Raw genomic sequence first — 25,434 nt, forward strand, 5'->3', positions numbered from 1 at the left:
TATATTTCTGCATGTGCTGCTCATACTCAATACATTTAGATGTTTAGAAAGTTGTTTCCAATTTCTTGTTTTGTATCCTTTCCATTTTTCATTACTTGCATGGTATTAACATGTCTTTCTATTTAGTGAATTCCATAATTCCATAATGTTTCCTTTTCTGGTATTGCAGCTTCAATGTGGAGGAGTATACAGTTTGGTCAAGAAATATTTGAACAGAGACACAAGTTTTGGAATTTTAGCTGTTTGCCAAAATATATTCATGATACAATTACAGATGTGCTCAAAAGCTTACATACCCCAGCAGAATTTTTTATTTCTTGGCCTTTTTTCACAGAATATGAATGATAACACCAAAACTTTTTCTCCACTCATGGCTAGTGGTTGAGTGAAGCCATTTATTGTCAAACTACTGTGTTTTCTCTTTTTAAATCATAATGACAACCAAAAACATCCAAATGACCCGGATCAAAAGTTTACTTACCTTGGTAATTTTGACCTGATAACATGCACAGAAGTTGACACAAATGGGTTTAAATGGCTACTAAAGGTAACATCCTTAACTGTGACCTGTTTGCTTGTAATAATTGTTTGTGCATAAAAGCTGAGTTTCTGGGATCCAGACAGACTCTTGCTTCTTTCATCCAGCCACTGACATTTCTGGATTGTGAGTCATGAGGAAAGCAAAAGAATTGTCAACAAATCTATAGAAAAAGGTAATTGAACTGTATAAAACGGGAAAGGGATACAAAAAGATATCCAAGGAATTGATAATGCCAGTCAGCAGTGTTCAAACTGTGATTAACAAATGGAAAATAAGGGGCTCTGTAAAAACAAAACCACGATCAGGTAGACCAACTAAAATTTTGTCCACAACTGCTAGGAAAATTGTTCGAGATGCAAACAAAAACCCACAAATAACATTAGCTGAAATACAGGACTCTCTGAAAACTAGCGGTTTGGCTGTTTTAAGATGCACAATAAGGAGGCATTGAAGAAAAATGGGCTGCATGGACGAGTCCCCAGAAGAAAGCCATTACTGCGCAAATGCCACAAGGTATCTCACCTAGAATACATAAAACAGCAAAGAGACAAGCCTCAAAACTTCTGGAACAAGGCAATTTGGAGTGATTAGACCAAAATTGATTTTTTTGGCCACAACCATAAACATTACATTTGGAGAGGTCAACAAGGCCTATGATCAAAGGAACACCATTCCTACTGTAAAGCATGGAGGTGGATCACTGATGTTTTAGGGATGTGTGCGCTACAAAGGCACAGGAAACTTGGTCAAAGTTGAAGGAAAGATGAATGCAGGACGTTATCAGCAAATACTGGAGGCCAATTTGCAATCATCAGCCCGGAAGCTTCATATGGGACGTACTGGAACGTTCCAACATGACAACGATCCAAAACACAAGGCAAAGTCAACCTATCATTGGATGCAGCAGCACAAAGTGAAGGTTCTGGAGTGGTCATCTCAGTCCCCTGATCTCAATATCATTGAGCTAATCTGGGGAGATGTCAAGCTCGCAATTCATGCTAGACAGCCCAAGAAGAGTGGGCAGCTTTACCATCTGAGAAAATAAAGAACCTCATCCATAACTACCACAAAAGACTTCGAGCTGTCATTGATGTTAGAGGGGGCAATACACGGTATTAAGAAATGGGGTATGTAAACTTTTGATCCGGGTCATTTGGATGTTTGGGGTTGTCATTATGATTTAAAAAGAGAAAACACAGTAGTTTGACAATAAATGGCTTCAACCAACCACTAACCATGAGTGGAGAAAAAGTTTTGGTGTTATCATTCATATTCTCTGAAAAAAGGCCAAGAAAGAAAAAATTCTGCCGGGGTTTGTAAACTATTGAGCACAACTGTATTTAATCAATATGGGTTTAAATTGCAGACTCTTAGCTTTCATTTGAGGGTTTTCAAATCCTCATTGGAGTAACTGTGTAGGAATTACAACTTTTTAATATGTACAGTAGCTGCCTCTTTTTTCAAAGGACCGGTAATTGGACAATGATCTGAAAAGCTCTTTAATGGGCTGCATGGGTTGTATTTCCTGCCTTAATACATCAATAATTAACCCCTTCCCGACCTGTGACGCCACGTAGGCGTCATGAAAGTCGGTGCCAATCCGACCTGTGACGACTATGTGGAGTCATGGAATGATCGCGTCCCTGCAGATCGGGTGAAAGGGTTAACTCCAATTTCACCCGATCTGCAGGGACAGGGGGAGTGGTACTTCAGCCTATGGGGGGTGGCTTCACCCCCTCGTGGCTACGATCGCTCTGATTGGCTGTTGAAAGTGAAACAGCCAATCAGAGCGATTTGTAATATTTCACCTATGAAAACTGGTGAAATATTATAATCCAGCCATGGCCGATGCTGCAATATCATCGGCCATGGCTGGAAACTCTGATCTGACCCCCCCACCGCCACCGATCTCCTCCCCAGTCCTCCGTCCGGTGCTCCGCTCCCCTCCGTCATCCTGTCCGCTCCCCCTGTGCTCCGATCCCACCCCCCCGTGCTCCGATCCCCCCGTGCTCCGATCTCCCCCCCCCCCATACTTACCGAACCTCCCAGTGTCCGTCCGTCTTCTCCATGGGCGCCGCCATCTTCCAAAATGGCGGGTGCATGCGCAGTGCGCCCGCCGAATCGGCCGGCAGATTCGTTCCAGGTACATTTTGATCACTGTGATAAAGCCTATCACAGTGATCAAAATAAAAAAAATAGTAAATGAACCCCCCCTTTATCACCCCCATAGGTAGGGACAATAATAAAATAAAAAATATATATTTTCTTTTATTTTTCCACTAGGGTTAGGGTTAGAGTTAGGGTTAGAACTAGGGTTAGGGTTAGGGTTAGAGCTAGGGCTAGGGTTAGGGTTAGAGCTAGGGTTAGAATTAGACTATGTGCACACAGTGCGGATTTGGCTGCGGATCCACAGCGGATTGGCCGCTGCGGATTCGTAGCAGTGTTCCATCAGGTTTACAGTACCATGTAAACCTATGGAAAACCAAATCCGCTGTGCCCATGGTGCGGAAAATACCGCGCAGAAACGCTGCGTTGTATTTTCCGCAGCATGTCAATTCTTTGTGCGGATTCCGCAGTGTTTTACACCTCTTCCAAAATAAGATTCCGCAGGTGAAGTCTGCACAAAAAAACACTGGAAATCCGCGGTAAACCCGCAGGTAAAACGCAGTGGCTTTTACCTGCGGATTTTTCAAAAATGGTGCGGAAAAATATCACACGAATCCGCAACGTGGGCACATAGCCTTAGGGTTAGGGTTGGAATTAGTTAGGGTTGGAATTAGGGCTAGGGTTGGAAATAGGGTTAACATTAGGCTTGTGGTTAGGGTTATGGTTAGGGGTGTGTTGGGGTTAAAGTTGTGGTTAGGGTTGGGATTAGGGTTAGGATTAGGGATAGGGTTGAGATTAGGGTTAGGGGTGTGTTGGGGTTAGTGTTGTGGTTAGGGGTGTGTTGGGGTTAGGGTTGTGATTAGGGTTATGGCTAGAGTTGGGATTAGGGTTAGGGGTGTGTTGGGGTTAGAATTGAGGGGTTTCAGCTGTTTAGGCACATCAGGGGTCTCCAAACGCAACATGGCGCCACCATTGATTCCAGCCAATCTTGCGTTCAAAAAGTCAAATAGTGCTCCCTTCCGAGCCCTGACGTGCGCCCAAACAGTGGTTCCCCCCCACATTTGGGGTATCAGCGTACTCAGGACAAACTGGGCAACAACTATTGGGGTCCAATATCTCCTGTTACCCTTGTGAAAATAAAAAATGCACTTGGGGGTTCAAAGTGCTCACCACATATCTAGATAAGTTCCTTTGGGGTCTAGTTTCCAAAATGGGGTCACTTATGGGGGGTTTCTACTGTTTAGGCACATCAGGGGCTCCGCAAACGCAACGTGACGCCCGCAGACCATTCCATCAAAGTCTGCATTTCAAAAGTCACTACTTCCCTTCCGAGCTCCGACGTGTGCCCAAACAGTGGTTTACCCCCACATATGGGGTATCAGTGTACTCAGGACAAACTGGGCAACAACTATTGGGGTCCAATTTCTCCTGTTACCCTTGTGAAAATAAAAAATTGCTTGCTAAAACACCATTTTTGAGGAAAGAAAAATGATTTTTTATTTTCACGGCTCTGCGTTGTAAACTTCTGTGAAGCACTTGGGGGTTCAAAGTGCTCACCACATATCTAGATAAGTTCCTTGGGGGGTCTAGTTTCCAAAATGGGGTCACTTATGGGGGGTTTCTACTGTTTAGGCACATCAGGGGCTCCGCCAACGCAACGTGATGACCGCAGACCATTCCATCAAAGTCTGCATTCCAAAACGTTACTACTTCCTTTCCGAGCCCCGACGTGTGCCCAAACAGTGGTTCCCCCCCCCACATATGGGGTATCAGCGTACTCAGGACAAACTGGACAACAACTTTTGTGGTCCAATTTCTCCTGTTACTCTTGTGAAAATTAAAAATTTTTGAGGAAAGAAAAATGATTTTTTATTTTCACGGCTCTGCGTTATAAACTTCTGTGAAGCACTTGGGGGTTTAAAGTGGTCACCGCACATCTAGATTAGTTCCATGGGAGGTCTAGTTTCCAAAATGGGGTCACATGTGGGGGAGCTTCAATGTTTAGGCACATAGGGGCTCTCCAAACGCGACATGGTGTCTGCTAACGATTGGAGCTAATTTTTAATTCAAAAAGTCAAATGGCACTCCTTCCCTTCCGAGCCCTGCCGTGTGCCCAAACAGTGGTTTACCTCCACATGTGAGGTATCAGTGTAGTCAGGGGAAATTGCCCAATAAATTTTAGGATCCATTTTATCCTGTTGCCCATGTGGAAATGAACAAATTGAGGCTAAAATAAATTTTTTGTGAAAAAAAAGTACTTTTTCATTTTTACGGATCAATTTGTGAAGCACCTGGGGGTTCAAAGTGCTCACTATGCATCTAGATAAGTTCCTTGGGGGGTCTTGTTTCCAAAATGGGGTCACATGTGGGGGAGCTCCAATGTTTAGGCACACAGGGGCTCTCCAAACGCGACATGGTGTCCGCTAACGATTGGAGCTAATTTTTCTTTCAAAAGTCAAATGGCGCTCCTTCCCTTCCGAGCCTTCTCGTGTGCACAAACAATGGTTTGTGACAACATATGAGGTATTGGTGTACTCAGAAGAAATGGCCCAACACATTTTAGGATCCATTTTATCCTGTTGCCCATGTGAAAATGAAAAAATTGAGGCTAAAAGAATTTTTTGGTGAAAAAAAAGTACTTTTTCATTTTTACAGATCAATTTGTGAAGCACCTGGGGGTTAAAAGTGCTCACTATGCATCTAGATAAGTTCCTTGGGGGGTCTAGTTTCCAAAATGGGGTCACTTGTGGGGGAGCTCCAATGTTTAGGCACACAAGGGCTTTTCAAACGCGACATGTGTCCGCTAAAGATTGGAACCAATTTTTCATTGAAAAAGTCAAATGGCGCTCCTTCCCTTCTGAGCCCTGTTGTGCGCCCAAACAGTGGTCACCCCCACATATGGGGTATCGGCGTACTCAGGACAAATTGTACCATTACTTTTGGCGTCCAGTTTCTCTTTTTTCCTTTGGGAAAATAAAAAAATTGTTGCTAAAAGATCATTTTTGTGACTAAAAAGTTAAATGTTCATTTTTTCCTTCCATGTTGCTTCTGCTGCTGTGAAGCACCTGAAGGGTTAATAAACTTCTTGAATGTGGTTTTGAGTACCTTGAGGGGTGCAGTTTTTAGAATGGTGTCACTTTTGGGTATTTTCAGCTATATAGACCCCTCAAATTGACTTCAAATGTGAGGTGGTCCCTAAAAAAAATGGTCTTGTAAATTTCGTTGTAAAAATGAGAAATCACTGGTCAAATTTTAACCCTTATAACTTCCTAGCAAAAAAAAAATGTTGTTTCCAAAATTGTGCTGATGTAAAGTAGACATGTGGGTAATGTTATTTATTAACTATTTTGTGTCACATAGCTCTCTCGTTTATCAGAATAAAAATTTAAAATTTGAAAATTGCGAAATTTTCAAAATTTTTGACAAATTTCCATTTTTTTCACAAATAAACGCAAAAATTATCTACCTAAATTTACCACTAACATGAAGCCCAATATGTCACTAAAAAACAATCTCAGAACCGCTAGGATCTGTTGAAGTGTTCCTGAGTTATTACCTCATAAAGGGACACTGGTCAGAATTGCAAAAAACGGCCAGGTCATTAAGGTCAAAATAGGCTGGGTCATGAAGGGGTTAAAGCTGGAGCTGATTGCAGGAGTCGCATTTGCATTTGGAAGCTGTTGCTGTGAACCCACAACATGCAGTCAAGAGAGCCCTAATGGAAGTGAAACAGACCATCATTTGGCTGAAAAAAAAAGTAGAAATCCATCATAGAGATAGCAGAAATGTATATATGTTCTGCAAAAAAATGAGTGCACTGGTGAGCTTGGGAACTGAAAAAAAGCCTGAACATCCATGGAAGACAACAATGGTGAATGATTGCAGCATCCTTTCCATGATGAAAAAAACCCATTCACAACATCCACTCAAGTGGAGAACACTCAGCAGGAAGTAGGTGTTTCAGTATCTTAGTCTACCATAAAAGGAAGACTTCATAAGAGCAAATACAGAGGGTTCACCACAAGGTGCAAACCATTCATCAACCTTAAAAATAGAAAGGCCAGATGAGACTTTGGAAAGAAAAATCTAAAGAAGCCAGCCCATTTCTAGAAAAGCATTCATTGGACAGATGAAACTAAAATCAACCTGTACCAAAATGCTGGGAATACGAAACTATGGAGAGGGCTTGGAACAGCTCATGATCCAAAGCATACCACATCCTGAGGCAGTGTGATGGCGTGGGCATGCATGGCTGGTAGCTTTTGTTTATTGATGATGTGACTGGAGACAGAAGCAGTCGGATGAATTCTGAAGTGTACAGGACTATACTTTATGCTCAGATTAAACCAAATGCGCACTTTTGATTGCATGGCGCTTCATAGCACAGATGGACAATGACCCAAAACATACTGCGAAAGCAACCTAGGAATTTATTACGTGAAAGAAGTGGAATATTATGGAATGGCAGAGTCAATCACCAGATTTCAACCCCATCGAGCATGTATTTCACATACTTAAGACAAAACTTAAGGCAGAAAAATCCACACACAAACAACAACTAAAGTCAGCTGCAGTAAAGGCCTGGCAAAGCATCACAAAGGAGGAGACTCAGCGTTTGGCGACGTCCATGGTTTCCAGACTTCATGCAGTCATTGTCTGCAAAAGATTCTATACAAAGTATTAAAGATGAACATTTTATTTATAGTAAAGTTAATTTGTACAATTACTTTTGAGCCGATGAAATGAGAAGGCTTTGTAGAAAAATGATAGAACAATTCCTAAACTTTTAACAGGATATTTTTGTTCTACCCCTTTAATTAAACTTGATAGTCTACACTTTGATTGCATATTGGTTGTTTAATTTTAAATCCAAAATAGCGGCATGCAGAGATTTGGTCACTGTCCAAATATATCTGGACCTAACTATATATTAAACTTGCAAACTTAAACAACCATAATAATAATGAATAACACTTAATGTTTTCGACATGACAGTAAAAGCCATGGATCCTGAAGAAGTGAATCTTATCAATGTAATGGCCGTGGATCATTCCGTTGAGACGCCTAAAACAGAAGTGAGAGAATTTGATAGCTCACGTGAAAAGAATGGAAGATTTTCCAAATATTAATTTTCACACATCTTTCTTCTTTTACAGGCAAATCTAGCAGAGTGTGATGGTACTGTGAATGGTCATGTAAAAGATTCAGATGCAGATGTGATAGTTGAAAGTTATGCTGAAGAGAAGGCGGTCAGGGGTGGTATGTATATACACTATGTTCCAAATTATTAGGCAAATGACATTTTTCTCTGATTTTCCTAAATGGTCGGTGCAAATGACAGTCAGTCTAATAAAAGTCATCACCCGTTAGATTATACATCAAATTTTATTGAAGAAATCTCCCAATGATAACAGTATAATCTCCAAAATGAATACAAACTCAAAATGCACTGTTCCAAATTATTATGCACAGTAGAATTTCTAAACATTTGATATGTTTTAAAGAACTGAAAATGCTCATTTGTGGAATTTGCAGCATTAGGAGGTCACATTCACTGAACAAAAAAGCTATTTAACGCCAAAACATCCCAACAGGCCAAGTTACATGTTAACATAGGACCCTTCTTTGATGTCACCTTCACAATTCTTGCATCCATTGAACTTGTGAGTTTTTGGAGAGTTTCTGCTTGTATTTCTTTGCATGAAATTGGAATTGCCTCCCAGAGCTGCTGTTTGGATGTGAACTGCCTCCCACCCTCATAGATCTTTTGCTTGATGATACTCCAAAGGTTCTCTATAGGGTTGAGGTCAGGGGAAGATGGTGGCCCCACCATGAGTTTATCTCCTTTTATGCCCATAGCAGCCAATGACTCAGAGGTATTCTTTGCTGCATGAGATGGGGCATTGTCAGCATGAAGATGATTTTGCTCCTGAAGGCACGTTTCTGCTTTTTAGACCATAGAAGAAAGTTGTCAGTTAGAAACTCTATATACTTTACAGAGGTCATTTTCACAACCTTCAGGAACCTTAAAGGGCCTTACCAGCTGTTTCCCATGATTCTGGCCCAAAACATGACTCCTCCACCTCCTTGCTGTTGTTGCAGCCTTGTTGGGACATGGTGGCCATACACCAACCATCCACTACTCCATCCATCTGGACCATCCAGGGTTGCTCAACACTTATCAGTAAACAAGACTGTTTGGAAATTAGTCTTCATGTATGTGTGGGCCCAATACAACCATTTCTACTTGTGAACACTGTTTAAGGGTGGCCGAATAGTAGGTTTATGCACCACAGCAAGCCTTTGAAGGAGCCTACACCTTGAGATTCGAGGGACTCCAGAGGCACCAGCAGCTTCAAATATCTGTTTGCTGCTTTGTAATGGCTTTTTAGTAGCTGCTCTCTTAATCCGATGAACTTGCCTGACAGAAATCTTCCTCATTATGCCTTTATCAGCACAAACACATTTGTGCTCAGATACAGCCACAAATCTCTTAACAGTACGATGATCACGCTTATGTTTTTGGAAAATTTCTAATGTTTTCATCCCTTCACCAAGGCATTGCACTATTTGATGCTTTTCAGCAGCAGAGATATCCTTTTTCTTTCCCATGTTACTTGAAAACTGTGACCTGCTTAATAATGTGGAACATCATTTTTAAGTAGTTTTCCTTTAATTAGAATCACCTGGAAAACCAATTAACACATGTGTTTAAGACTGATTTCAGTGATCCATTGAGCCCTGAGACACAATACCATCCACGAGTTTATTTGAAAAACAAAACAATTAAATCTTTATGACACTTAAATCCAATTTGCATAATAATTTGGAACACAGTGTATTGTGCTTGATACAGAATTATATTTTCATTGCATTCAAAGTTTTAACATTTACAGCCTTTAAGTGATCATATAATTCCCTGAACTGAAATATACACAGCTCAAAAAAATAAAGGGAACACTCAAATAACACATCCTAGATCTGAATAAATGAAATATTCTCATTGAATACTTTGTTCTGTACAAAGTTAAATGTGCTGACAACAAAATCACACAAAAATCATCAATGGAAATCAAATTTATTAACCAATGGAGGCCTGGATTTGGAGCAATGCTCAAAATCAAGGTGGAAAATCAAATTACAGGCCGATGCAACTTCAGTGGAAATGCCTCAAAACAAGGAAATAATACTCAGTAGTGTGTGCGTGGCCTCCACGTGCCTGTGTGACCTCCCTACAATGCCTGGGCATGATCCTGATGAGACGGCAGATGGTCTCCTGAGGGATCTCCTCCCAGACCTGGACTAAAGCATCCGCCAACTCCTGGACAGTCTGTGGTGCAACGTGAGGTTGGTGGATGGTGCGAGTCATGATGTCCCAGATGTATTCAATTGGATTCAGGTCTGGGGAATGGGCGGGCCAGTCCATAGCTTCAATGCCTTCATCTTGCAGGAACTGCTGACACACTCCAGCCAGAAGTCTGGCATTGTCTTGCATTATGAGAAACCCAGGGCCAACCGCACCAGCATATGGTCTCACAAGGGGTCTGAGGATCTCATCTCGGTAGCTAATGGCAGTCAGGCTACCTCTGGCGAGCACATGGAGGGCTGTGCAGCCCTCCAAAGAAATGCCACCCCACACCATTACTGATCCACTGCCAAACCGGTCATGCTGAAGGATGTTGCAGGCAGCAGATCGCTCTCCACGGCGTCTCCAGACTCAGTCACATCTGTCACATATGCTCAGTGTGAACCTGCTTTTTTCTGTGAAGAGCACAGGGCGCCAGTGGCGAATTTGCCAATCCTGGTGTTCTGTGGCAAATGCCAAGTGTCCTACACGGTGTTGGGCTGTGAGCAAAACCCCCATCTGTGGACGTCCGGCACTCAGACCATCCTCATGGAGTTGGTTTCTAACCGTTTGTGCAGACACATGCACATTTGTGGCCTGCTGGAGGTCATTTTGCAGGGCTCTGGCAGTGCTCCTCCTGTTCCTCCTTGCACAAAGGCTGAGGTAGCGGTCCTGCTGAGTTGTTGCTCTCCTACAGCTCCCTCCACATCTCCTGGTGTACTGGCCTGTCTCCTGGTAGCGCCACCAGCCTCTGGACACTACACTGACAGACACAGCAAACCTTCTTGCCACAGCTCCCATGGATGTGCCATCCTGGAAAAGCTGCACTACCTGAGCCACTTGTGTGGGTTGTAGAATCTGTCTCATGCTACCACGAGTGTGAAAGTACAACCAACATTCAAAAGTGACCAAAACATCAGCCAGAAAGCATTGGTACTGAGATGTGGTCTGTGGTCCCCACCTGCAGAACCACTCCTTTATAGTGGGTGTCTTGATAATCGCCAATAATTTCCATCTGTTGTCTATTCTATTTGCACAACAGCATATGAAATTGATTGTCAAACAGTGTTGTTTCCTAAGTGGACAGTTTGATTTCACAGAAGTTTGATTTACTTGGAGTTACTGTATATTCTCTTGTTTAAGTGTTCCCGTTATTTTTTTGAGCAGTGTATATTTCACTGAAGTAGTCATTTAAACTATAATTTTTTGTTGGAGAAGTCACTTGTTATATTAGTTAAGTTGAGATATTACATTGTTCTTGTTTCATTGGTTTATTTAAAACATCAGAAAATTTGTAAATTTGGCTACTAAACCTAATTTGCAGTGGGGGGTGAATAATTTTGATTGCAACTCTATAGGTTAGTGCCACCTTTAATTTTTTTTTACATGTTCACAGGTCTAATGCAAGTAGAAGAGAAGGGCGATGGAACCGTGCCATGGAAGATATATGGAGCATACATTAAAGCAGCTGGAGGTGTACTTGCAATCACGATAAATGCTATGTTATTTGTGATAACCACAGGATGTGCAGCCTTCAGCAACTGGTGGCTAAGTTACTGGATTAAACAGGGCAGCGGGGTAAGAAAGAAATTGTTCTTCTGTCATTTATATGTGCTCACATACTCTATCTTGAGAAATTAGCGTCATTGCTATTAATTAGAAACAATTTGCAGGACTCCGGAACTTAGGCTAGGTCAGTGATCTGGGACCGATGGACGTGAGGCCTATGAATCTCGTTATCTTCACTCATTCCTAGTTCTTGGTTTGATTAGCATGCCTGTTGAAATGTGTGTGCATCACACCATGATGACGTCTAATAAAAAAATAAAGGGGACTTGGCGATTGGTAAGGCGATTCGCAGGTCTCCTGTCCAGAGGTCTCTATGGGTGGATGGATACTTTGGCATCTGTTCTGACTGGTGCCCACTGTCGGGCACATATCTCCGATTGTGCACAAACTGTGGATCGAGGCTAACTGCTGCGTTTGCACTTGTAGACAGCTACACTGGTTGCCTCAGCTTGATAAAATTAATAGCAACGCAAATACTGTCAATGTTGGACTGGGGTGCCAAAGGCCCACCAGTGACATTGGTTCAGGGGGCCAACTGCGTGCTCAGCTACATACATTATTACATTACCCTTGTTCACAAATTCTCCTATTCTTCTATATAATATTAAACACTGCTCAAGGGTGGGACAGAATCACCTGTTCCTCTATGGGCCAGTATGAGCATGTGCAGGAGTATGATATACTATGATATTGTACTATATTGTTATCCTTTAGCTGCGCATATTTATGCATTTGTGCAGAAAAGCCTTTAAAGCTTAGCATTTTTGTTCAATGATTTAAAATGATTATATGTAATAATTGAGTTTATACTGTTTTTTCTTTAGAACATGTCTGTTGCTACAGCAAACTGGAGTCGATCGACTGGAAGTATGAAGGACAACCCTGACCTGCATTACTATATTTCTATTTATGCCATGTCTATGGTGGCTGTTCTTTTGATGAAATGTGTACGAGGTTATGTCTTTGTTAAGGTAAAGTTTATTTTTGCCACTAAACTATTACTTCTAAAGATTACCTTGGCATTGCCAACTATGAAACTGGAGGTGGCTTCTGATATAAACAACTTGGTAAATCACCTATTGCGTAAATAGCAGTAGACCAATTTTCTCCAATGTCACTTATTAATTATCTTATTAGATTTGCTTTTTCTTAAATATAGAGTACCCTGAGAGCCTCAACAAAACTACATGATCTTTTGTTCCAAAAAGTCCTTTGTAGTCCTATAAAACTGTTTGACACAACTCCTCTCGGTCGTATCCTGAACAGATTCACCAAGGATGTAGATGAAGGTAGGTACATGGGATGTCTACCAGTTTTCATTTAGACTTCACACTTGTGGAGAAGTGTAACACTCAAATTTCCCCGTCTTAACCTGTGTAGATTATGCCACCGACAGACCATGCCAATATTGTTGGGGACCTTGAAACATAGATTTCCTATTGCCAACTTGCAGAAGGAGTAGCCAGTTGCCAACTTGGGCCTACACAGAGCCAGACTCTGTAGGACTTGGACTTGAACAGTGTTTAACCCACCCTATGGCTTTGGTCTGTGCTCCATTGATATGCAGAACATAGCGATGAGCGAGTACCATAATATTTATAATCGCTATACTTGTAACGAGTACTTTGTAAAAATCGCAAATTAGTTCCAAATAGCGAGTACAATGCAAATCAATGGGAAATGCGAGTAATTTACTGCTGGACCCTACAAAGGGGTCTGGGGGCCTGAGGAAAAGCCTGAAATGGATGGGAAAGTGATGAAACAAAATGGGAAGAGCCTGGAGAATAGGCCTGCATACATTTCTGACTCATTTATGGTTTCTGGGACTTTGTTTGTCACAGTATTACGCCAGTTTTACAGATACACAAGCATAACTACCAAACCTAGATTTCTATTGAATATGTATCCCCTATCTCAGTCACAATGTGGGACAACCTGTCTCAAGGGCCTCTGGAGCTCCCCCACGTTAAGGGCAATGGGGTACTCAGCACCGGGTCTATTTCTCTCTCGGTTCTGGGGATGTCACGGTGGCCCGACCCGGTCCGTGGCCCTTCTGAGCGGCGTCCAAATTAAAGGAGTAGTTTGTCTGGTGTTCGTGACGCCACCTGTGGTATTCGGTCAGGGTGACCGACGCTGCTTAGGGGTCCGCTGGGGTGATGGAATGGCAGCTAGATGGTATACCTTCCCACAGGTGAAGTATGTCCCCAGGGCTTCCCTGATGTGTAGGTGGTGATGGCGGACGATGTAAGGCGCAATGAATAATGAGGACACAAGGTTGCAGTCTCTTTACCTTTTACTGAAGACTTCAGCGTCCACAGTCCGAAGCACAGATCACAGGGCAGGCAGAGTCCGGCCGGTCCGAAGGCACATCCAGAGTTCCCTTGTTCAAGTGGAAATCAGTAGCCTTCCTACTAGCGCCTGTGTGTTGTAGTACCTCCCTGCTGAGCACCACACTATAGTCCTCACAACTTTCATGAATGTTTCTGATGTTCTCTCTCTCTGTCCCCCAGATGGTATGGATAGGACAACCCGTATGACGGGGTAGGCCTGGAGCTTATTTATAGGTACCCTAGTGACGCCCCTCTCCCACAATTTGCCTCCATGTCTTCTTAGGTATTAAGGTCGGGCAGCCAACTTGGAATTAACTGTCCTGCCGGTCTCTAAAGTAATGCGTAGAGTCAGTACTCCCTCGGTGTTCCGGCCACCGGCTACGCGCCTCGGAAGGAGGCTGCTGATCTCGGGGCAGGACTCCTCCCGGTATTATCTCCTTGTGCTGTGACTTCGTTTCTCACTCTCCACAATACCCTTCGCTTCGTGTCCTTTCTTAGGATGGTGCCGCAATGGGTGCAGGCGCAGCTCCGTAGCGTTCTATCCCTTGCTAGGCCTCTGTCAGGATCCTACCTCTGACAGGTCCTCTCTGGGTCAAACCCAGGCAGCCTCTCGCTCTAGATGTTACCTGGGCAAAGCCCAGTCTGCTTCTGTCTGACTTCCTATCCAACCCACCAGTTTTACCCGTGTGTGAGGAGTGCCCTAATAGATAGAAGCAAGGCTCCCCCTGGTGGACTGGAGTGTGAAGTGTAGTGTGTGACTGTGATACCTGGCAAGGTGAACTCCTTTAGTACCATCAGACGTAATATCACTCCCCCTGGTGGAAGAATGACATTACTGCAGCAACCAGGACTCTGGGGCTCTGCACCTCCAACGGCAAATATTAGTTTGGTAGGACCAGTCTACATTCAAGATTTGTCCACTGCACAATGTGCATAGGGTTTGTAAAAATTAACCCCATGGGCCGAGTCATGGTTGATGCAGGAAGCCACCATCCCAAGGGCCTCCAATCACAAATAGTAGTTAGGCTGGAGTAGGAATACTGTCCTGGTTTGTCCACTGCACAATGTGCATGGGGTTTGTAAAAATTAGCCCTATGGGCTGAGTCACAGTTGACAAAGGAAGGAAACGGTTTTTTTTGGGAAGAGGTTGATGTTAACAGCAGTAGCATGAATCAGCATTTTTGGTGAATTTAGGTTGGCTTGCTGTCATATGGAGGGATTGCAAACTGTGGAAATATCCAGTGCTTGTTGAATTTAATTAAAGTAAATCTGCATTTTCTGTGGAGAGGTGTGTGTGCCTATCAGTGATGATTGACCCAGCGGAACTGAAAACGCGCTCTGACATTACACTAGCAGCCAGACAGGCCAGCACCTCCAAGGCGTGTAAGGATAGGACGGGCCAAGTGTTCAGCTTGGACACCCAATACTTAAAGGGAACTGAAGCGTCAGAAAGGATGCGCGTATGGTCACTTAATTACCACTTGACCATTTTCTGCAACTTCTCCCTCCTTGGCATTGTCACAGGCACAGATAGCCCTTGTTGTTGTGATGGTTTATTGAAAATTACCCAATTTGTGCACATTTTCCCCCTGCCTCTGTTGGACGTGGTGTTCGTGTCTCTCCCCATTATCCCTTGGTGTTGAAAACAGCTGCTACCTCTGCCACCAGCATTGTCTGACGATGATGTTTTCATCAACTGATCTACAACAGCCCTCTTTTACATAGTTACATAGTTATTAAGGTTGAAAGAAGACTGTAAGTCCATCTAGTTCAACCCATAGCCTAACCTAACATGCCCTAACATGTTGATCCAGGGGAAGGCAAAAAAACCCCATGTGGCAAAGAGTAACTCCACCATGGGGAAAAAAATTCCTTCCCGACTCCACATACGGCAATCAGACTAGTTCCCTGGATCAACGCCTTATCAAGGAATCTAGTGTATATACCCTGTAACATTATACTTTTCCAGAAAGGTATCCAGTCCCCTCTTAAATTTAATTAATGAATCACTCATTACAACATCATACGGCAGAGAGTTCCATAGTCTCACTGCTCTTACAGTAAAGAATCCGCGTCTGTTATTATGCTTAAACCTTCTTTCCTCCAGACGTAGAGGATGCCCCCTTGTCCCTGTCTCAGGTCTATGATTAAAAAGATCATCAGAAAGGTCTTTGTACTGTCCCCTCATATATTTATACATTAACATAAGATCACCCCTTAGTCTTCGTTTTTCCAAACTAAATAGCCCCAAGTGTAATAACCTATCTTGGTATTGCAGACCCCTCAGTCCTCTAATAACCTTGGTCGCTCTTCTCTGCACCCGCTCCAGTTCAGCTATGTCTTTCTTATACACCGGAGACCAGAACTGTGCACAGTATTCTAAGTGTGGTCGCACTAGTGACTTGTATAGAGGTAAAATTATGTTCTCCTCATGAGCATCTATGCCTCTTTTAATACATCCCATTATTTTATTTGCCTTTGTAGCAGCTGCCTGACACTGGCCACTGAATATGAGTTTGTCATCCACCCATACACCCAGGTCTTTTTCATTGACGGTTTTGCCCAGAGTTTTAGAATTAAGCACATAGTTATACATCTTATTACTTCTACCCAAGTGCATGACCTTACATTTATCCCCATTAAAGCTCATTTGCCATTTATCAGCCCAAGCTTCTAGTTTACATAAATCATCCTGTAATATAAAATTGTCCTCCCCTGTATTGATTACCCTGCAGAGTTTAGTGTCATCTGCAAATATTGAAATTCTACTCTGAATGCCCCCTACAAGGTCATTAATAAATATGTTAAAAAGAAGAGGGCCCAATACTGACCCCTGTGGTACCCCACTGCTAACCGCGACCCAGTCCGAGTGTGCTCCATTAATAACCACCCTTTGTTTCCTATCCCTGAGCCAGCTCTCAACCCACTTACACATATTTTCCCCTATCCCCATTACTCTCATTTTATGTAACAACCTTTTGTGTGGCACCGTATCAAAAGCTTTGGAAAAGTCCATATATACTACGTCCACTGGGTTCCCTTGGTCCAGTCCTGAACTTACCTCTTCATAGAAGCTGATCAAATTAGTCTGACATGAACGGTCCCTAGTAAACCCGTGCTGATACTGGGTCATGAGGTTATTCCTCTTCAGATACTCCAGCATAGCATCCCTTAGAATGCCCTCCAGGATTTTACCCACAGTAGAGGTTAAACTTACTGGCCTATAATTACCGAGTTCAGTTTTTGCCCCTTTTTTGAATATTGGCACCACATTTGCTATACGCCAGTCCTGTGGTACAGACCCTGTTATTATGGAGTCTTTAAAGATTAAAAATAATGGTCTATCAATGACTGTACCTAGTTCCTGCAGTACTCGGGGGTGTATCTCATCCGGGCCCGGAGATTTGTCAATTTTAGTTATTTTTAGACGCCGCTGTACTTCCTGCTGGGTTAAGCAGGTGACATTTAATGGGGAATTTTTATCACTAGTCATTTTGTCTGCCATGGGATTTTCTTTTGTAAATACTGATGAAAAAAAGTCATTTAGCATATTGGCTTTTTCCTCATCCTCATCCACCATTTCACCCAGACTATTTTTAAGGGGGCCAACACTGTCATTTTTTAGTTTCTTACTATTTATATAGTTAAAGAATATTTTGGGATTATTTTTACTCTCTCTGGCAATGAGTCTCTCTGTCTCAATCTTTGCTGCCTTGATTTGCTTTTTACAGAATGTATTTAATTTTCTGTATTTATTTAATGCCTCCTCACTACCTACTTCCTTTAATTCTCTAAATGCTTTCTTTTTGTCCCTTATTGCGCCCCTTACAGCTCTATTTAGCCATATTGGTTTCCTCCTATTTCTAGTATGTTTATTCCCATACGGTATATACTGTGCACAGGTCCTATCCAGGATTCTAATAAATGTCTCCCATTTTCTTTGTGTATTTTTGTGTCTCAGGATATCGTCCCAGTTAATTGCACCAAGATCCTCTCTCATCCGTTGGAAATTTGCCCTCCTGAAGTTTAGTGTCCTTGTCACCCCCCTACTACCCATCTTATTAAAGGTTACATGAAAACTTATTATTTTGTGATCACTATTCCCCAAGTGACCCCCAACACTTATATTTGATATGCGGTCTGGCCTGTTGGTTAATATTAGGTCTAGCAGTGCCCCCCTCCTTGTTGGGTCCTGAACCAGTTGTGAAAGGTAATTGTCTCTCATAGTTGTCAAAAACCGATTACCTTTGCTGGAACTGCAGGTTTCTGTTCCCCAATCTATTTCAGGGTAGTTGAAGTCCCCCATAATAATGACTTCTCCTTGAGTCGCAGCTTCATCTATTTGCTTTACGAGGATATTCTCCATTGCTTCCATTAGTTTTGGAGATTTATAACAAACCCCTATCAGTAATTTATTATTTTTTCCCCCTCCCCTTATCTCCACCCACAGAGACTCTACATTTTCATTAGATTCACCTATATTATCTTGAACGATTCCATTGTAAAACTCTTTGGTGACTCCAAAAGGAGAGAAGGATATTTATCCTTGTACCGTGGATCGAGAAAAGTGGCCAACCAGTATTGGTTGTTGGCTAAAATGTGTATCACATGAGGGTCTTGCCACAGATACTTACACATGAACTGTGCCATGTGATCCAAGCTGCAAAAAGGCAAATGTTCTGTGTCCCCAACAGTAGGAACAGTACCCATCCTCTCCTCATGCTGACTCGCCTCCTCCTCCACCTCCTCCTTCTCTCCAGCCCATCCAGGCTGCCCAGACATGAAACTTGGGTTGGGTGTGCCCACTGTAGCATTAGGTAGCACCAAAAAACAAGTCCTCTCCCTCCTCATCACCCAATGTTGCCTCAGAATATTGGCTGGGCTGGGTAGTATCACCCATTGTGAAATCTGGCTCCATACCAACATACTGGACACAGAGCTTCCTCTTTGAGATTATGCAGTGATTGTTTCAAGAGACACAGCAGCGGGATGGTTACGCAGATAATAGCATGATCAACGCTCACGAGCTTGGTGCAGTATTCAAAGTTCTCAAGCACGTCACAAATGTCAGCGATCCACACGCACTCGACAGTTGCTATGTGTGGTGGCTGACTCTCAGTTTGACGGGCATCTTGAAGCTGGTATTCAGCTACTGCCCTCTTCTGATCACTAATCCTTGCCAACATATGATAGGTTGAGTTTCACCACGTGGGTAGGTTGGAAATGAGTCGATAACTTGGCAAAAGTGGTAGAGGAAAGGCGGAAATGGGTACTAATACAGCGCACCTTCTCAAGTAGATATGGCAAGGCAGGGTAACTTTTCAGAAATTTCTGAACAACTAGGCTCAGCACGTGAGCCATGCATGGCATGTGTACCAGCTTGCCGACCTTTAAAGCCGCCACCAGGTTATGTCCATTTTCGCAGAAGACCAGACCGGGTTGGAGGTGCAGCGGGGAGAGCCAATGATCGTTCTGTTGTTTTAAAGCTTGCCACAGATTTGCTACAGTGTGTGGTTTATGACTTAAACAAATCAGCTTCAGCAGATCAGCAGAAAATGTTGCCGCTTTGCCAATGCGCTGCTGCACAGGTCCCAGCTTGGCAGTGATGGGGAGTGTACTTCAGCAGAGGATGAGGAGCAGGAGGATGGGACAGAGGAAGTGGAATATGAAGAGGCGGAAACCCTGACAGAAGTTTAAGTGGACTAATGTCGACAGCAGAAGGCAGGCTGTGACCACAAAACAGCGGGGAAAATGGCCTGGTGCATGCTTGGTAGCAGGCAGTAGGAAGTGTTTGGACTACTACTTTGCGTAGGGCACTAACCGCCTTTTTAAGTGAACTAATGTGGACAGCAGCAGCCAGGCTCTGACCCCAAAAACAGCGGGGAAAATATACTGTTGCTTTAAAAAAAAGGCAGCACTAAATGCTAGTAATCTGTGTGCTGGAAAAATATTGCTTTGCCTCTAACAAGAGCTGTTTTAAGATGGACACTGGAAGACCACTTTAACCTCTCCCTACCTAATACACAATCTCTCCCTCCCTGTACTCTGACTTTGTTGTGTGTCTTTTTTTGGGTGGTATTATGGAGCTAGTGTCCAGCTCCTTTAAACTGTCCCTGCTCGAGTATTTCTCTCTCCCTACTCTACACTGACCTAGTATACACTGCAGGTGGCTCTGAAAAGGGCTTTTATGTTATCAACAGGCCTAAAGACTCTCCCTAGCAGCTGAGCCATCTCACCCTATGCTTGTATAACGCAGGCTCCGGATGCAATGTGTGCAAAATCGCGGCGGCAGGGCTTCAATAGACCCTATGATGCTGGGTGGCCAGCCAATCACAGTAATGCCACAACAAGGATGTCGGCGGCATTACTGTGATTGGTTAAGAAGCCCAGCATGTTTAGTGGCTGCAAAGGAGGCGCCAAAATGGCAGGGCTGGACATCCGAAAATAGCGAGGCGAGTACACAAATACTCGCAATGTAACGAGTAACCTGAATACTGTACTATCCTTGTGAATAGTAATGAATGCACTCACTCATCACCTCCGGAATATTATCCATAGCTAAGAATAAATGATGTTCCACAAAGAGGAAATGGCATAGCAGCCATAAGGATCTGAGATGTAGAATAATTCCAAGTTCTTATTTATTTGTGCAACCCTATAAGTGCATTGTAGGTTGGGTAGGCTTCTTGGACACCCATGGCAGCACAGCAGGAGGAGTCATTGCTGACAGTCATTTTTATACAGTCCAACTTGGTGGGACTTCCAGCATTTGATAAGGCTCTCTAACTCTGGTTACGGTTGGCTGCATGAGGTCCAATTTTTCATAGAATTAAAATTAAATGTAAAAACCACTAATCTGTGGTGTACCCACCATAGAGGTAGACTACACCAATTATTGGGAGCGCTAGGTGAGAGGGGACTAGGTGCTGAACTGATTATTATCTTGCTTTTTGATAGAGCCCCAGCATTTTCCTGCGCCCATCACAACAGACCACTCAGTAGTCAGATTATTAAAGCTTACATTCAGTTAAACAATTTCTGTATAAATTCACAAGATTTGAGTGCCACCTCCTCATAAATTAGAAAGGCTGTGTCATTATGCCCCGTCCCACCCTAACTCCTCCCATTTTGGCAGAGTCGGGAGAAACTGTTGTGAAGATTCCAAAAGTCGCAAAGTTTTGACACAACTCTGAGTTGCGCCTACATTTTGCAACTTTTTAAAGCTTATACACCAGAAATCTAGCATGAAAGTTTTGATGAATTGGGCCCATTATGTATAAGTCCTGTTTTCAACTTGAAAATTACCTAACCTTTAAGCCTATGCTAAATTCCTCAACATGGTCTATGCCCTGCTGATAATGCAGTTCCCTGGGGATCTTCACTGGCACACTGAGTTATAGAAGTCCCCTAATACAACTCTGTTATATAATTATGGTGACCATTAATTTAATACAAAATTAACACATTTGTCAAGTTTTGTTTTGGCGCACAATGATTTCTGTGTATACCCCTGACACTAGTGCTTATTTATACCATCTTACGATCAACCACTTGTCAGAAAAATTATAATTAGAGTTGTCCTTAAAGGGCTTACATTCAGACAGGTGTTTTCAATACATGTGGTCATTTGTCCAATGTGACAAAGGGTTTCTAAAGCCCAACTTGCATGGTGAAATATTTCTGTGACCACAGAATATCGCACTAAATGTGACCACCTGTTGTACTTGTATAGAGATCAAAGTCTGTGAACAAGCAATGTTCTCAGAGATATCTCATCTATATTTGGTGAGCCGCAATAAAATTAATCTGATTTCAGGTTTTACCCAACACTGATACATCCTTGTAGCCTAACACTATACCAAGGATTTTACATCGTAGAGTAAGGAAACGTTAATCCTAACCTATCATGACCTGAACTAGTTAAGAATAGTACCTAGGGCTGCAAGAGAGTTTCCTTAGAGTTAATAGAAAGTGTAGGAAGAAGTATCGGGGCTGCCCCTCAGGGAGTGAGTGTGGTGGGTCTTTGATAAAGAAGGGGTACTGAGGAGCATTGGTCAATCTGACATCTTACCTTACAGATGATGAAATGCACCCACCCTACCTCCGCTAAATGTTGTTGTTTATTTTGAATATTTTTGTTATTATTAAAGCTGTTTCTCAATTTAGAAGTATGAGATGCTGTCACAGCGTGGCGGTTCTCTTCCACGCCCAGTCATGTGCTATTCGCAAGGCCTGCTGTACAACAGTGGTTGGCTTTCAGTCATTATAACAGGACACAGTTTAGATTAAAGGGGCATGGATAGAGTTTTATTTTGTATGGATTTGTGGTAATAAAGCTGTGGACAACTCCTTTATCCCAAATAAGTGTTATAGTGTTTGTTTTTTTCTATTGTGGGGGTATTGGGGTCAAAGTAGCTCCAAGAACATAAGCTATGTGGCTTACTCTGATTTTGTTACACTCCTTTAAGTCTAATTATACTTTAGAAGTTACATTTTTTATTTAATCCCTTTTTTCTGATGCTATTACAGTTGACATACGCCTTCCAAACCAAATGGAACAACTCATGCAGAATATGATCCTCGTCTTCTTCTGCCTCGGTATCATTAGCTCAGTGTTTCCCTGGTTTCTTATAGCTGTGGTACCACTGAGTGCTGTCTTCTACTTAGTGAACAGAGCTTCCAGGTAAGTGCTGGTGACTTGTGTTCCAGCAAATTAATCTGCTTATGATGACTCTTTTGTCTGTATAATCCAGCATTGATCAAGTTTTTTCAGTAACTGTTAACAATATATTCAGAGTTTAATGGTAATTTACAGAGCTCTGCTGATTATGGAGGTGTTTTCCGCAATCACTGTTGTTGGTGGATGAACTACATTTTACGTTTAAAGTATTATAGCCTGTTTTCTTTTTTGTGTGAATTAGTTGTATTAAATGTATGCTCATTGTCAGTTAGCTTACCTTTTTCTTGTTCGTCAATCATATTTACAGAGTGCTAATTCGGGAGTTAAAGCGCCTGGATAATATAACTCAATCTCCATTCATATCTCATATCACATCGACTTTACAAGGAATCACAACCATACAAGCCTATAATAAGACCAATGAATGTCTTACTAAGTAAGTCCTCCTTTATAATATTTCTAAAATGACAGATATCTCCAAAGTATAATAATTTGGCTAACCTGCTCCTATGTTAGCCAAATCCTATGTTCTCGTGAATAACCTACTGCAAAAGCCTGAAAATATTGAAACTTGTTTTGATCAACTGTTAATTAATCTTACTTCCTAGTATAGAGATTAATTAAGTGTTTAATAGGATGGATCCCATGACAATACAGTGAGAACTAATCAATCACAAGCAGCAGATTTGATACAGATATTTTTGCAATTGTCCTATTCATTGCTAAAATTTATTTCTTGCTATCATTCGCAGAATCACCGTCTTTCAGATTTGTTCTATATCCTATGCTATGTATTGGGGAGCTATCTCCAGGTCACAGCAGCAGGGAGCCTACTGCACATGCTGATAAGCACCTCTGATATTACCATTCTAGAATAGATTTCCATCTGAACAGATTGACATGTTCAGAAAGAAAAACCTGAAATGGAGTGTCATTGAAGTCTATAGCCCCATTGGGGTATTCAGATGGAATCACCCAAATATACTGCAAAAACGCAATGTGAATTTAGTCTTAGAAAAAAGAAGTGAGGCTGGCTACATAAAAATATTTAAGAATTAATTTCTAATGACATTTCTATTTTTTTTTCTACTACTGGAGAATACTTTTTTTAGTAAAGTTTAAGATTTTTCTGCATTGGATTTTTCTGCATGAGTAGGCTACGCAATCCACAGACAGCTAGTTCTTTACATTAAAAAACATTGCCTAAGCGAGTTTTGAATGAGAAATTGAATATATATGTGACTTATAGCTCATTTTGAGAATGTTCATGTATTGTATAGAATGTGATACTTTTAGTAGCTAATATTTTCATGTTTTTCAATATATATATATATATATATATATATATATATATATATATATATCTATCTTTGTATTTTCCAGATATCAGAAACTTTTAGATGTCAACCAAGTGCCATGTTTCCTCTTCAGCTGTGCAGCTCGTTGGTTGGCAGTGCGCCTAGATCTGATTAGCTTGGCTGTCATAACATTGACTGCTTTGTGCGTGGTGTTCATGCATGGACAAATAGATGTGGCCTATGCTGGCCTTGCCTTGTCTTACGCAGTACAGGTACATGATACAATAATGTTCAACATCTATTTAAAGGGAACCTGTCACCAGGTTTGGCCAATCTAAGGTACGGCCATCACCTTTCAGGGCTTATCTACAGCATTCTATAATGCTGTATATAAGCCCCCAACCCGACCTGCTGTAATAGAGTGCAGGGTTGAGTATGTCACCACGGAACAGACAGACCAACTGTTGAGGGGGATTTATTAATAGGGACAATATTCTCCTCGCAGGGAGAGAACAGTAGAATATAAACTGAAAAGATAACGGTGCAAAATATGGGAGTCAAACAGTATAACAGAATTAAGCAGGATTTCTTGAGAAAAAGAACACTTATCAGTCTGATGATGACTTGCTTGAATTGGTTGTCTTCTCCAACATAGGCGCTGTGAAACAGTGGCACTTGTCGTCCCTCTGTTATCCGTGAGCTGTGTAGTCTCTAGGAACCAGCAGCCTGGGGGTTTCGGGAGTTAATGTGATAGACAGAGGGGATGCTAAGCAAACGGGGTCCCCTCGGCTCGTGAGTCTTTAGCTTTAAGAGCACAGCCTATGCCGGTAGAACGATGCTCAGTCTATTATTAAGTCTCTTAACAGGAATCAGGGGCTCTGCACTGATACCGTGGGTACCAGGGGCCACTGTCTCTGCACGGGCCACTGTCTCTGCACGTGTATCAAGGCGCCCCTCTCCAGTTACAGCAGAGTCCGCTTTCATGTACTCACAAGATGCAGTCTTTCTGGGCAATCTCCCTGCATTTGTCCTCTGACCAGGAGCCCTCTCTCCTCCCCGGAGTGCAGCTGCATCCTGCTCTGACTGCTGCACACGCTGCTCTGCCACTTGCGCGTGCGCCTTTCCCGCTCTCTGCCCAGCTTCCTTCCTGTCCCCGTCTTTGAGTCTGCCCCCCGGGGAACCTGTAGCACAGCTCAATTGTTCCAGGCACGGAGCAGAGAAGGTAACCACCCCTGGACTCTTCTTGTGTTCCACTTCCTTACACTGCAAGAGAAGAAAAATAACTTTTACTATACTCACCTGCGGGGCGGTCCGGTCCGATGGGTGTCGCTGGTCCTGTTCCGGTGCTTCCCATCTTCTTGCGATGCCGCCCTCCTGCTTGCTTCATGGCTCCGCAGCATTGTGCTCCTGCCTCCTACTTATCTGCCCTGTTCTGTTAAGGTCAGAGCAAAGTACTGCAGTGTGCAGGCGCTGGGCCTCTCTGATCTTTCCCTGTGCCTTCGCACTGCAGTACTTTGCTCTGCCCTCAACAAGGCATGAAGCCAGCAGGAGGGCGGCATCACAAG

General features: G+C 42.6%; 1 protein-coding gene across 1 annotated transcript in view; it reads left to right on the top strand.

Annotated features, from left to right (window-relative positions):
- The window catches only part of LOC143816311 (ATP-binding cassette sub-family C member 5-like), a 270,602-nt gene that overhangs the window by 173,280 nt on the left and 71,888 nt on the right, over nt 1-25,434 (top strand). The window contains exons 16-23 of the mRNA XM_077296529.1: nt 7,643-7,722; nt 7,804-7,906; nt 11,389-11,570; nt 12,386-12,532; nt 12,721-12,850; nt 22,421-22,574; nt 22,879-23,007; nt 23,955-24,141. Of these exons, the coding sequence (XP_077152644.1) occupies nt 7,643-7,722; nt 7,804-7,906; nt 11,389-11,570; nt 12,386-12,532; nt 12,721-12,850; nt 22,421-22,574; nt 22,879-23,007; nt 23,955-24,141 (1,112 nt within the window). The remainder of the gene's footprint in view (nt 1-7,642; nt 7,723-7,803; nt 7,907-11,388; nt 11,571-12,385; nt 12,533-12,720; nt 12,851-22,420; nt 22,575-22,878; nt 23,008-23,954; nt 24,142-25,434) is intronic.

Source organism: Ranitomeya variabilis, chromosome 3, assembly GCF_051348905.1.
Source record: "Ranitomeya variabilis isolate aRanVar5 chromosome 3, aRanVar5.hap1, whole genome shotgun sequence".
NCBI lineage: Eukaryota > Metazoa > Chordata > Amphibia > Anura > Dendrobatidae > Ranitomeya > Ranitomeya variabilis.